General features: G+C 39.9%; 1 protein-coding gene across 1 annotated transcript in view; it reads right to left on the bottom strand.

The window, feature by feature from the left end:
* The window catches only part of CNTN3 (contactin 3 (plasmacytoma associated)), a 93,892-nt gene that overhangs the window by 22,095 nt on the left and 57,623 nt on the right, over positions 1-14,174 (bottom strand). Inside the window, exons 6-8 of the mRNA XM_014946820.1 lie at positions 9,900-10,036; positions 7,514-7,643; positions 6,176-6,326 (exon numbers count right to left, since the gene is read on the bottom strand). Of these exons, the coding sequence (XP_014802306.1) occupies positions 6,176-6,326; positions 7,514-7,643; positions 9,900-10,036 (418 nt within the window). The remainder of the gene's footprint in view (positions 1-6,175; positions 6,327-7,513; positions 7,644-9,899; positions 10,037-14,174) is intronic.

The following is a 14,174-nucleotide window of genomic DNA, read 5'->3' as shown; positions in this document are numbered from 1 at the left end:
AATGAATCACATTTAGAGTGCTCTGAGCTATCTGTAAGTCTAGCTTGCCTCAAATAATTAAGCAATAGGCTTATTAAAACCAAGATATAATTAAGAAACAAGTTGGGGGTTTTTTTCCAGAATTAAAAAAACCCAACAACCAACCAACCAACAAATCAATTCTAGAAAACAACTATTGAAAACTAAAAAACTTTACTGGTAAATTAAAAAGAGAAACGCTTTAGTTTTTCAATTGCAAAACAGTAAATGCAGCCAGAAATAGCTCTACCCCTTCTCGCTGAAACATTAGACAAACTAGAAATTTTAGCATACTTTAAATTATTAGATATTCAAACACTGTGATAAAACAAATGTAGTGCAGCTGGCCCTCTGCCAGGAAGCGATCTGGATCTCTAACACAGAAAAATAACACATCCTTTGGCATTTTCTGTATCTTCAAGAGTTTTTCCAATACATTTTGCTCAAGGCCAGCAATTTTCGAAGTGAATTCTGTTTTCAACAACCTGCACACTTTTGATGCACTGGCAAATGGGAGAAACTTTTAGCCCTGTAAAATAGAGATAACTGGTGGAATAATGCTTTGGCACATACCCATTTGCACAACTGGAGACTGATTTAGGACCTGTTTGGTCATCAGATCAAAACATCATTGACAAAATCATCATCTTTTGCTAACTCCTGAGCAAAACTGTGAGAAATCAATCTTTGAGAAGATCTTTTTTTCCACTAGTCAAAGGGATGACATAAAAAACCCCAACTAAACAAACCTACAACAGCCAAACGTCTTAACTCACACCGATGCTCTTTGATTGAGGTCAAGAAAATGGAGAGAGGGATTAACCAACTTTAGGACTTCAGGGTTCCTGATGAGAGGGAACCCATGTTGGCAAAAGTATGAGAGTCTTCCTGTGCCACCCAAACCTGGAGCACATTTGGCATTACAGATCCTCCAGACAACTGAGGGACATCAGTGGGGTTACAGTCTCCATCAATTCTGCCCAGTATGTCAGGTTTTATTCATGAGATCGTATTTGTTCTTAGTTATCTTAGTCATAACCAACCATGAAGAAATCCAAGTGTGAAATGAGCACGTGTTCTTCTCATACTGATATTTTACTATTGTTACAGACTGCATCAAATTTTCTTATTCTCAGATATTGACATACAAATCACCTGGGACTAGAGGGCAAGTCATGCTCCAGGATGCCAATCCAAGACCAGTCAACACCAGTATCTGTAATGTAAGAGTATTCAAGCTACTCTGCATTCACTGTCCCCATACCTACTGCCATTATCTCTAGGTTTATAGTATTACCTACTCACTGAAATCCTGTTAAATTGAACTATTGGAGCAGTGAAACCACACGTACAACTAAGGGCCAGAATCTGCCTCAGGATCCGAGACCATAAGGCCACCCCCTGAAACTTGCTGTCATTAATGAAACTGTTAATGAATGCAAATTTGTTCATCCTCCCGTGACAACGCTTCATTACCAAAATAGCAGACATAATCAAAGTAAGCAATCACTGCTTTTCTATTTGTCAGATGATTCAGCAGAAAAGCCAACTCTTTTAGATCCTTATTGATATGATAATAAACATAAACATATTCCTTTCCAGTTCATAACACTGCAGTACAAAGGAACAGTGGAAAAGTGGTCAAAACTGCCTTTTTATGTATCAATCAAATTCCAACTAAATTAAACCAGATTAATTAACAAGAAAGTCGGAGAAAAAAACCCACAACTCCTATTGAAGTACTGGTAAATGCATTACTTTCCACATCACAACATTTCAAACTTTAACACAAAATGAAATAAAAATACTTAATTCAAACTGTAAGGAAGATAGATCCAATAACTGATATTTCTAAGAATCATGCAACATTTTATCAGGAATTATTTCTCCTCCTTTTTTCCCCCCAGAATTTGACATCACTTGGCCACAGTTAAAGATGCAAAAGCTGGAGTTTTTAAAGACAATTGCACCGAAATGTCTTCTAGTGAAGTTAAAATTTGCAGCAACTTTTCATCTTTTTCTAGTCTTGATAAATCTAGAAATATCTAGAAATAAAGGTGAATTTGTTTACAGATGAAACACTTTTCCACATGATCTCAAAATCCCTGGTATTAATCTGTTTCCAGTCAGTTATCTGTGCCAGGAGCACAGGACCCACTACAACAACTGTCTAGTACTATATATCAATTAAAAATCATATACATATATTAAAAAATTAAAGAAATCTTTAAAGGGTTTACCAAGGTTGCAGCATATTTTGTTATGTCATCTGTTTTTGAAAAATTAAACTAGCATCAAGTGCATTTAACCTTGGTTAAACATCTGATTCTCCTCTTTTTTGGAGGATAAAAGGAAAATAAAAGCACCTCTGGAGATGGAGGTTTTCAACACAGAAGAAGATACATGAAGGCAGCTGGAGACCCTGGGAACTATGGTCTGCTGATCCAGATTCATTTGGAATCAACAAAACCTAGTTGTGGCTTAATGACTGTGGAAAATACATAGAGAAAATTTTTTAAAGGTCTTACAATATGAGATGGTTGGCAAAGAACAGCCCGAGTAAGTACAAACTGCTGCCAGTGTGACGTCTGTCACCATAATATGGGGTGAAAACTGACCCGTGCCAGGTAACCAGGTACCCTCCATACCCGATCTGGCAGTCATATTAAAGACAAGAGAATTCTTGCTAATAATTCTTCACTGTTTTGCTCATTACATCACCCCAAAATTATTTATTTCAAAGGTCCAAAACTGCATTCTAGTAGGAAGCATTTCTTCCTTCAGTAGCCAGTTAATTTAATTCCCATTTTCTGCCTTTCCTTCTGCATGTTCTACATGACCTCTACGCCTTCAACTCTCTCTGCAGTCCACTGCTCTTCACTGTCTAGCTCTCTTCATTCAAGAAATTCTAAAAAAAAAAATATCACATACTTTGCAAAACTAACAAGCAGCAAGATTTTATTCTTCAACGTTGGGTGATTTCTCAGTCCAGAGCCCATGAATCCATTTTGAATTATATTTTCTTCCCTCCACAAGACATATCATATTCAGCTCATTTAATTAAAATTTACTGAGTCATTATCCAAACCTTCTACATACTGAAAACGCAGCACCATTTAAAAATAAATTAAGACTACAAGCACAAGTGTCATCAAAATGAGTCTTTCAGGCTTTACTAAAGTAATGGAGTCAGTACCTCCAGTGAAACGTAAGTTCTCTTCTGACAAAATACTAAGAAAACATCGAATAGAGCATTTTTGCTTTATTTTTATTATTCAAATGGGAGTTTTTGTAAAACATATTGATGTTATCTCAGTCTCTCTCTCTCCCAAGGAGCACCCTGTGAGCCTGAACCCTGCTGTAGGTCTGAGCTCATTCTGCCACCGCTACATCTCCTAGGTAAAGAGATGCTGGACCTCTGTGGCCAGCATCACCCCTTTTTGGGAACTCACCCCTCCCTTTTTCTGCAATTAAAATACGCACCCTCCCCTACAGACTTCTCCATTAGAAATGTAGTTAATGGTTGAAAAATGTCCTGCTAATTGGAAACCCTTTCCCGAATTGCAACAATTGTAGAACTGCAAGAAATTCATGAATTGCAATTATTCATAGCAGACAGTAATGAACTCCAGTGCCTTCTGCAAAGAATCGTGTTTCTGCTTTTCTCTGAAGGCGAGTGTGCTTCATTTAGATTAATTCAGGATTATTGGCTTGTTATTATATTTCCTCTGCAAGCCATTTACAGTGTGCTGTCAAAAACATGGCAGGAGACGCTTTGGGTCATATTTTGGAAATACCTGGACTTTTCAGAACTAAAGGCTGTAATTTCTATCCATAAATCTAACCAGGCTTTATCCTGGTACCATCACCACAAATGAAACTTGTGGGTACTGCTTTTGAAGGGCAACCCAGAGCAACCATTAAGACCAGTTGTGATGCCTATTCAGACAGAAAGCTCACAAAGTGATGCAGAAGTGGTGGCTGGAAAGCTCTTCTCCCAGACATGTGTGGAGCCCAGCGAGGTCCGGGTGTGCCCAGCAGCTTTGAATATCATGAGTTGAACCCACACTGGTTAGCTGAAGGCTGATGACAAGAGGTAGGCAGGAATGGGAAGGATGCCATTCTTCCTCCCTGCCTTTTTATAGAACTGGTATGGGGACAAAACCTAAGAATTCTCCTAAAAGGAGAATACCAGGTGCTAGACATTTACGCACATGCTTTGCAAAAGTGACCATAAAAATAAAAACAACTGAGAATCACCAAAAGCAACAAGTTTCACATGAGTTTTAGAGACTGTGGTTGCCCTGTGTTACACTTATTTATCAATATGATGTGTCATTACATATGGAAAGTCTCATGTAGAAATTAAAACCAACTAGGCTTATTTTGCACGAGTTTCTGCTCGCTTGCTTGCAGCCAAGCAAGTCTGCGGTACTGTGTGAAGCTCTTTAATGACAGATGCCTAATCTTCTGCCAAATTGCCATATTTGACAACACTTAACACTGGAACACATGAAAATTATTGTGGTCCCTGCGAAGAACGAGCCAGAACTGCACAGATCAAGATGACAGCAAGTTTCCAAACCTTTTGGGTGGCAAGGAGAGAGCTCTGGCCTTACGATGTAGCAAGTAATGGTCTCAATCACAGCCTCTGAAAGGTTTGACATATCTGGTAGCATCTTCTGTGTTTAGAAATTTTAAACAAAAGCATGACATGGTGTTTTACAAGAATAGGACTAGGAAAAATTTCACCTGGTTCAGAAATAGCTTGCCAGCAATAGGCTAAGCTTTGTACAACCTAACACCAAAGACCTAGACGAGCAGAGGTATACTCATAAAATCACAACACGCTGCCACAGCAATCCTCCTTCAAAAAGAAAACGTTCATTTTTCCTCAGTTTCATGTCTGAACTTCTGGAGACTTCAGTGGCACCACCGTCCCCAACTCAGTCCCCTGCTAAGTACAGGGTGACACCGGAGTGCAGCGAGAAGAACACTCGCAGCCATTCTGTCCTCGCTGCTCCTGGGCAAATCCCATGATTTTGTGAGGTTGTTGCTGTGACTACAGCCTGTCACTAACTCAGTGCTCCAGGAACCAGCTCCAGAAAGGCTGACCTTGGGGCAAACTGAACTCCCAAACAGTTATTCTGCTCCTAAGAGTTTTTACAGCCTGTACTGAGCGCTGAAGTGCTGCAGCTGGAATGTCCAAAGTATCAAACTGCCTGGCTTCATGCTAAACCAGATACGTGACTATCTTAATCACACCTCTCATCCAAGGGTTTGTTTTTTTTTCCTGTCCCAGTTCACAGCCTGGAACTCCCAGTCTATGCCAATATTGAAATGTAAAACAGAAAGCTTGAAAAGGCAGCAATCCCTAAGGCTGGAGAGCTGCAAAGCGAACGGCTGCTCCAGAGTGCAGAGATGTACACTGCTGTGTAGTTTGATTACACAATTTTATCAGTAGACTTGGGCACTTTCAGTTTATGACTAATTCAATAAGACTTTCAATGCTTATTGCTGGAAAAAAATGTTTACATGTTGTTGGAAGTCAACAGCTGAGGGTATAGGTGAATCACAGGCTCACACTGAGAATTACTAACACCAAAACCCATTCACTACCATGTAAACACTAACGCAACAGTGACATACGTTGTCATTGGTAGATAAAGTTTATGGTTCCTCGAAAAGAACCTGGAAGTATATTTTTGTTTTCTTTTCCTGTTTTCACCTGCTATTCTGGACATTCCCATTATTAACTTTTTTTTTCCCCCTCTCACAGCCACATTATCACCACGGCTGTGACATCCTCATCTGCCTCCTTGCTGGCATTTTAAGAGTATTTTGTTGCAGGTTTTTAGTACTGTTTTATAGCCTTTGCCTTTCCAGTTTTCTATCAGCACCTGGCTCTCTCTAAATCAGGCCAAATTCTACATCAAACTGAAAATAAAATCTGGCCCTTGACCTTAAAGAGAGCAATATGCATGTACTCTCTGTGCTCAGATACAATGACAATTAAAGAACAACCAAACAATGCCCTCAGCTTGACAGACTTCAGAGAGACTACAACTGTTTGGATCTCCGGATGACACTATCTCACAGAAAGACATAAACAAGCTTTTTGTCAGATTAAAACAAATAAAGCAACGTAACTTGATACCTTTCATTCTCCCGCAGCTGCTCACCTCCCTTCTTCCAGGAGCATTTGGCCTTAGGGGAAGCTTTGGGTTTGCATTCAAAATCAACTGTGCTGCCTATTTGAACCTGGATCAGTTTCTTCATCGGATTCTTGGAAAAATCTGGAGCAGAAGCTAAAACAGAAGGGATAGGAAGAGTCAAATACAGCACCTTTATTTATATTAATGATACTACGCTTTAGCACTTAGATGACACTTCTCAGATTCTGAACATAATTAAAAACATGAATTAGTTCAAATGGATCTTTTATTGGACATTTATGTGTTTCTCCTCCTTGCACAAAAGTAGAGGTCTCAGTTGTGCAGAGCAGGTCACCTAATGAAGCCTGCCCAGAAGATGACACTGCCTTCATCTGAGCTGAAGCTCATGGAACCCAAGGAGCGTTAAGCACATGCCCAACTTTACGCTTTGCTGAACGTGAGCGTACATGACTCGTCTAGGCCCAGGGAGGGCCCTCAACACCAGCAGCCTCATTAAAGCTCAAGGAACTGGTTGGCTTCTGGATCCGTGTGAGAATGCACGTCACATCAGATATGTCAGATGGCACAAAATCACAGCACAGCTCCTTCCAAATGGCTACAGTTTGCATTAACCAACAGTTAAGAAAAGGCACGTGGCTTCTACCTGTACTAGCAGTGAACTTCAAAAGGGAATTCAGTATTTTAGGAAACCAAGGCTGAGGGAACAACTTGCTAACTGCCCGCCATCTTAATAAAAGAAAGGAAATAACTCATGTCTCCTAAACATGCTGCTCTTACAGGCTTGGTTTAGAAATCAGTCCACACCGGAGGTAGAAATGGCACAAGCGTATGAGTAAGACAGTGCCTGGTTCAGTGTTTGTCACCATTTTAGACTCAAGCACACACCGTTGGAATGACAGTCCCTTGTCCCCTCGCTGGAGAGAGGCTGCAGGCAGGAGCAGATATTGCTTTTAAAGGACAGGGCTCCCCTGGGAGCTGGAGGTGGGTGCGGAGCCACCGCTGCCCCCGGACCACAGGAGCCATTTTCATCTTCGGCCCCTCATCCAAGCCCCCATCTCTGCTCTCCCCCTAATTAATAATTTAGCCGTGTTCTGTTTTAATGCAATGAAATGATTGGGCTGCAAATCCTCTGGAAGCAGATGAGTCGACTCCTTGGCACTGCAGATAAAGATATCAGCGCGGCAGAAATGTTTATTTCAGTGATAGCATCTGAGGGAGGTAAATTGGAGATCACGGCAAGGTGGAACATGAGGCAGGTGGAGGGGGGGGATGGGGAGGGAGAATGAGGTTTGTGTTTTAGTGCAAAAGGAAAATCTTACCTACAACCCTGAGCTCTGCACTTGAATAGATGACACCATGTTTATTTTCAGCTATGCACTGGTATCTGCCAGAATCTGTCAGATTTAGATTTGATATTGTAAGTGCACCATTTTCAATTTGGATCCTTCCCTGAATATTAAGAAAAATATCTTTATTGATGATATATTTCCTGTGGAAAATTTAAAATAAGTAAGAAATATAAATAAGACAGCATAAATACAACAAATGGGGTAAATGTAACAGCGTAATCATGAGAACAGTTCTAAAATAAGTGACACGACCTCATCAGGGTATGGCAACGGTGATCAAGTACAGAGCCTTGGCAACACAGCGTAAGAAATCGATTCTTCAAACTTGCTGAGTTTCACAGAGGCTTTGCAATCTCAAATACCCTTGTATTTCCCTAGAAATACGGACAAAATCCTCCTAGGCTCCTCACGACAGACCAGAGCATCCAAACTATACAGATGGCACTGGCATTTCGTACTATTTAGAGATTTCACACATGCCATTTGCTAATGAGCTCTCTGCAATATCATGCAGAAAAAATTCCAACAGTCATTAAACAGAAGATACGCATTTAAGTGCCTTAGAGACGACAAAGCTACTGAAGTATGGGCATCTTCTCACCTTGCTTATTCTTGGAAAGCTATATGAATTACAATAAGAAGTGACTAATTTGAAGGATGGAGTGGCAGGAACGGGTGAGAAAATAAACCAGTGAGAAAGACAAAACCAATGGAGTTTCTCTTTTTGGGAAAACCAGAGAAAGAATAATGAACAGAAGAACAAACTATACACTCAAAAACATTATCTGATTTTGTTATTTTTTAATTGGGATGTGGCTCACCAGGCCTAAGGCAATGGTGCTCACTCTTCGGCCTTTTTTTAAGGGCATATATTTCCAGTTGGCCCACTGCAGGGTAACTCTGGCTACCTTTGGGCAGCCAGGGTGGCTTGGCTCAGCTCAGCTCCTTCCTTGGCAGGTCCTCTCCTGTGCTCAGGCAGTTAGACAAGGGACAAAAGCAGTCCCAAAAAGGAACAGGCCTGAGTCTCCATGTCTTGATCCTCTCCTTAGCATTCCAAAGTGCTCTTCTTACAAAAGATTGGTTTATGGAGCAGGGGAGCTAAGAGGAACAATCCCAGCAGGAGATTTTTGTGGAGGAGACCCAGCATGAAGAAGGATTATTGCAGTAAGAGGAGCTGAGGACAACTCATCACGATATACAGAGAACTCCTCTTCTGATGTCTCCTCAGCACCGGCTTTCAAAGAGTTAATCTTATAGTTTACAGCCCTTAAATATTTCCAGAGTAAGTCGTGTTTATGCCCTTACACCGTGCCAAAAGGTGAGACACCAACACCCATAAGTGGAGAAACCGGAGGACTGAACGAGAGCTTGTACTTTTGTACTTACTGAGGTAAAAACGCGCATTACCTTAGTTACGTCGTGTGATATGGACACAATGCTCTTAAATCACTGAGACAAGATTTCTGTACTCCCTCACTTAACTGTCCACAAAACACTGCCATTCCTTTTAGCGAGCGGGTAACTATAGCACTCTGAATGGTAAGAAAGGTTTTTCAGTGCTTAGATCATTTTTCATCGCCATCCACTGAATTCACTTGAGCAGTCGCTCTCTCCTCTTCTACTGTGAGTGCCAACACGAACACAACGCATTGGCCAAGGGCAAAATACCTTCCTGCAGTGGGACAGTGCCCATAGTTTATATTCCTGATCACCCAATGAGGAGTGAGAATTAAAATCAATATGCATATCAGATGCTTTTGCATGTTTCTGATCTGGGAGACCATGTATCTCATCTTCTAAGTACAAAGTCTTTTCCTTGTCACCAAATGCATTACTTACCATTAATTTACTTGTAACAATTGTATTAAAGCACATACCTATGTTACATTACTGTTTATATTTCATTCTTCGCATCAAGTGATGGTGACCTATGAATTTTTAAGATTTTTGTCTTTTCTCGTCAAGAAGCTTAACTATGTTTTCTTGTAACCTTTAGTGAAATGCCAATAGCAAGTATAACAAAATCATCTAAGTTCTCTATCCCTCATTTACGGTTTTTAATGTTTAACTTCAATTAAACTTCCTTCTCCAGCCTTTTCTTACATTCTGATTTTCTATGATTCTATCACGGCTTTTATATCTCCTTTTAGCTGGGATATTTCTGTACAACATAATTAGTCTTTGTGTTTCTGGCATTGCAGCTTTTGAAGTTTCCATCTGGATGCTCTTGACAAACATATGAAAACAAGTATCAAATATTTCTCTTGACTAATTACGTGGACTTTTGCAAATTCTCAAACTGACATGAAGTACTGTTAATTTTACACAGCATCGTGTTTTCAAAATGGAACGTTACCTCTATTGACAGTTGGTCTCCGTTCTTCAGCCACCTATACGATGGTTTGGGCTTCCCACTTGCTCTACAATCCCAGTATAAGGTGTCCTCTACAGCAACTTCAATATCTTTTATCGTCTGGATCCAGTGAGGTTTTGCTGCAGATGAAATACAGATCAACAACAAAAACCCTAACAAGTTATTGTTCACTACGACAATCAAAGGGTTAACTTCCACAGCACTTGTCAGTTTTCTGCATGGACTGGTTTGTACCACAGAAGATTCTCCCTGGTTCTGCTTCAAGTCACCTAATGAAAGAAATTACTCACTCTTCCTTTATACATTTTTATTACCAGCAGTAAACCAAAAGAAAATTGAGATTACAGATCACTAAAGCCAAACTAGTGAAACCAATATTAAAAATCACTGATGATTAAAAACACAACTTTGAAATTGAGGTAAATGTAAGATAAAGAAATTAGTGGTGATACTGGAATTAAATAATTGACATAGCTAAATCATCAAATTAATACTGAAGAGAATCCTTTAAGTCCTAAAAAACCAGTAATGCTATATCAGCCTTTGTTCTAAATACCATTTGGATTGTTTTCTAATGCTTGTCAGTACTTAACTGGATGAATACATGGATATATGAGACTGTTTTTGAAAGCATTACTATTAGCACCGCATTTGGGCGATGCAAACCAAAATATGGCCTCAAGAAAGTCCATAAAACTCACTCACTTTTTTAAAAAAATTGATGTATTAATAGCATACTTCCTTCACAATTACCTAAAATACAATCCAAACTGGAAAGATAAGAGTTTAAAACATCTGTCACAGCTTTCATATAGTGGGGGGAAAAAAGCTCACTTGGCAAATAAACATCACTGCATGAAAGACAACAGTTTATTCCTCTAGTGCTATTTCACACAAGAGCACAACACTGTTTTACAGCTAATTCGTGTGAATTTTCTTTGAATGTGTTCAATGTAATAGAAAGTTTATAATCTCAATATACACTATTTTTCCAAGAAAAGATAAATTCCGGACATTACATACGGAGAAAACATAAAAAGCAGGATGAAACTTGGTTGCAAATACATAGCTAAGGGCAAAAGAATCTTCCAGAGTGAATTTGATTATCTAAAGATTTTCCTACATTGATAATTTAGGAAACTCCCATAACACACTCTTATCAAAACAACTAGGAAAACAAAAGTCCCTGGTGATACAGCAAAATATTACTATTTAGTAGATGAGTTTTGGAAGCACAGAAGGTCAGATTAATTCCTGTTGAACTTCCCACTACAATGGAGTTACACGACAGTAATTAATTCAGGCCAGGGAAATTAATGACTCGCCTATGGCCACGAGGGAAGTCTGCAGCAGGGCTGAGAGCAGAACCTGTTCCATTGCCATAGGCACCAGACCAGCAGACCAACGTTGGGATGAGGGTTGGTATTCATTTCATTTAAAAAGATGCATTGTCTTCTAGCATACAAATTTCCTCTCCGTTATATATTCTGCAATGCAGCGATAAGATCTCAACATGATCAGGTACAGCACCACCCTTCTATGATAACAAGGATTAAAACTATTTATGATTTATGTGTACATACTCAGGATTAACTTCGCACGAAAGAATTTACTACAATGCATTCATTGAGATATTAACTTAGGAGGTTTTGGAATTCAACCAGGACTTGCTGATAGTGAAACCTGTTATTTTATTTTGTACGTCTCTTATATCTCATCAGGATCAATGCCTTTCGCTGATTTGGAGCTGATACGACTTTTTACACTCTCTTTATCAAGGTCAGCTCTAGAAGGAAGGATAACATGATCTTCGTGTCAGACAAATGTACCTTGTTACTGATATTAATTGTGGTTAAATGCTGAAAGTTAACGTTACAACACCAGAATTCAAGAAAGAGCCATTGCTTTACCTCACACTGTCATTTGGCATATTTGCCCCACATGTGTCAGGGGGATGAAAGCTCAGGACTCCACGTGGGTGTGCTTCCTGCACTTTGCATACCTAAAAATTTATGCAACACGCAACAGTGCTTGAATTATTTATGGATCCAAACATGTGTAACATTTCACATCTGCTGCCTATCTTCTCTTGAAAGTAGGTTAAATATTGTCTAGTTTCAAGTTCAAGATCTTGGATTCAATTCCATTAATAAGAAAAACATGTCTACCTATAAATCTTCATCTTAGGAATCTTCGTGTAAGGCAGTCTCCATACAAGGGTTTCCCAAGTCTCCACGGTGTCTATGATAAACTAGGTCTTTTTGGAAAGCATGGGAGCAAGAACCATTCAAAACAAAAATAAACAGAGCTGAGCTTCCTAAGCCACTATGTGAGAAATTTATGGTGCTTGTTCATTTGCAAGAGGGTGTGATTTTATTGAGGAAGGCTCTTTTTCTCTTCAAATTACCCATGAAGGAATTCAGCGGAAAGAAAAATAACCCTTTCAATCATCCACATCTCAAAGTCTTCAAAAAGGCTGTAAAAGTATTAGAAACTCTTTGGAAAAGAACAGTTCAACTAACCAGTTCAAAATTGAAAAGGCAGCTAAAAAGGGGGCAATTCCAGCTGGGAACATTGCACTGAACACTCTGAATCTTGGCCAAGCTAAAGATGATCCACGTTGCAGCAGCGGAGAGAAGCGCAGACAGAAGGTCATGTATCAGTAGATCTACACAGCCTCTCAAAACAGAAGTGTGACTTTCCAAGACCAACACTGCCATTTTTATTGAGCTCTGCCTGACTGTACCTAAATGATTCTGAATTTACAGCTTTATTCCTCTTGAGGTCTCGTCACTGTTTGGCAAGTGCCACCTGCTGAGAACATCTGGTTCCACCACCATCACCACTGTGCTCCCGAAGGAAGACCAATGACTTGGTAACAAAGCCTCATCTGGTTCCACCACCATCACCACTGTGCTCCTGAAGGAAGACCAATGACTTGGTAACAAAGTCTTTCTCCCATGGAGCTACTGCATTGGCTTGGTGTATAACCTAGACCTTCCTGAGGAGACACAACTCCTCCTTCCTGGAGCAAGGAACAGCCATGCAGGCAATGTATTTTCATTGAGATGAACAAAAGACGATGTGCTGTAAGTTGAGAGGTTGGGAGTTAATTTTAATGGCGTTTGTAGTGCAGGGTTTGTGACCGTGACAGGAATCCATATTGTGCAATAATATTAAGAATTCTTAGGAACTTGCTGTGCAATCTTCATGAAAGATTCATATAAAGTTCCCTCGGGACGAAATACTTGTAAGTAGTTGATTTTCTAAAGAAGGTTAGCTGTCAGCCTCATGGTCAGTCACTCGGAAAGGCACCAGCCTGTATTTTGCTTCACTTGCTTTTGCCTAAAATATTCCTTGCAATACTCATGGTCCCACAGGCAAGAAGTGATACCAGCGTGTAACTTCATAAAATTTATCCCAGTGAGAAGACTCGGTCATCTTCTCTTCTGGTGGCAACGATAACCCTTTTCTTCCAGCTAATTAGGCCAGGCAGGTCTTCCTGAAGAGAACAACTGTTGCCTCATTACACTCTAGGTCATCCCCGTAGGCCATAAGGAAAGGAAGAAACATTTTTCTAGACTTCTAAGAAACCCTTTGCGATGACTCTTCTGGGGGTTGATGTGAATGAAGATCAGCTTCAATAAGTGACTGTGATGAAGTTCTTGGAAGCAACGGCTGAAGAAGTCGACACTTTTCAGAAGCTGTCTCGAGATCTAATTTGTAAACAGTTTGTGATGCATGTCAACACCTATTTTTATATAGGATTTCTTCCAGAGTAGGAGACTCCAGTGAAAATGTCCTTTTAATTCTGTAATCCATTGGAATATCATGAAGGAAAGGCAGAGTTTCAGGCCCATGATGTTTATCTCAGCACTGTGCTCTCCCAGGGAGAACTGAGGTCTGCCGTGCCTCTGCTTGGTGGAGAAGTCTACGGGAAGCTCTTCCAGAAAAGTCCCTAATTGGGGCTCACGCACAAGATGCAGTTGCCTTATACATGTATCTTTACTCTGAAATTTACAGTGTGAAAGCCAGGCTGAAAATCTCCTTTGAAAATACTCTTTGGATAGCTCACCAGTTGGGCAATAAATCAGTCTCAAAAGGAAGCTTCCCTCGTTCAAGAGAAAGCAGCTATGAAGCATACTGGGGAAAAAACTAACAAGAAAATATAACCTTCATCTTTTTAAGTAGTACACCTGGAAAGTCAGGCTATGACACTCATACCGATGCCTACAGCAATGATGAACCTTATTTTAT

This window comes from Calidris pugnax, unplaced genomic scaffold (genome assembly GCF_001431845.1).
Source record: "Calidris pugnax isolate Ruff unplaced genomic scaffold, ASM143184v1 scaffold81, whole genome shotgun sequence".
NCBI classification, from domain to species: domain Eukaryota; kingdom Metazoa; phylum Chordata; class Aves; order Charadriiformes; family Scolopacidae; genus Calidris; species Calidris pugnax.
Note: the sequence above shows the minus strand (reverse complement) of the source record. Positions and strands in the feature narration are given on the sequence as shown.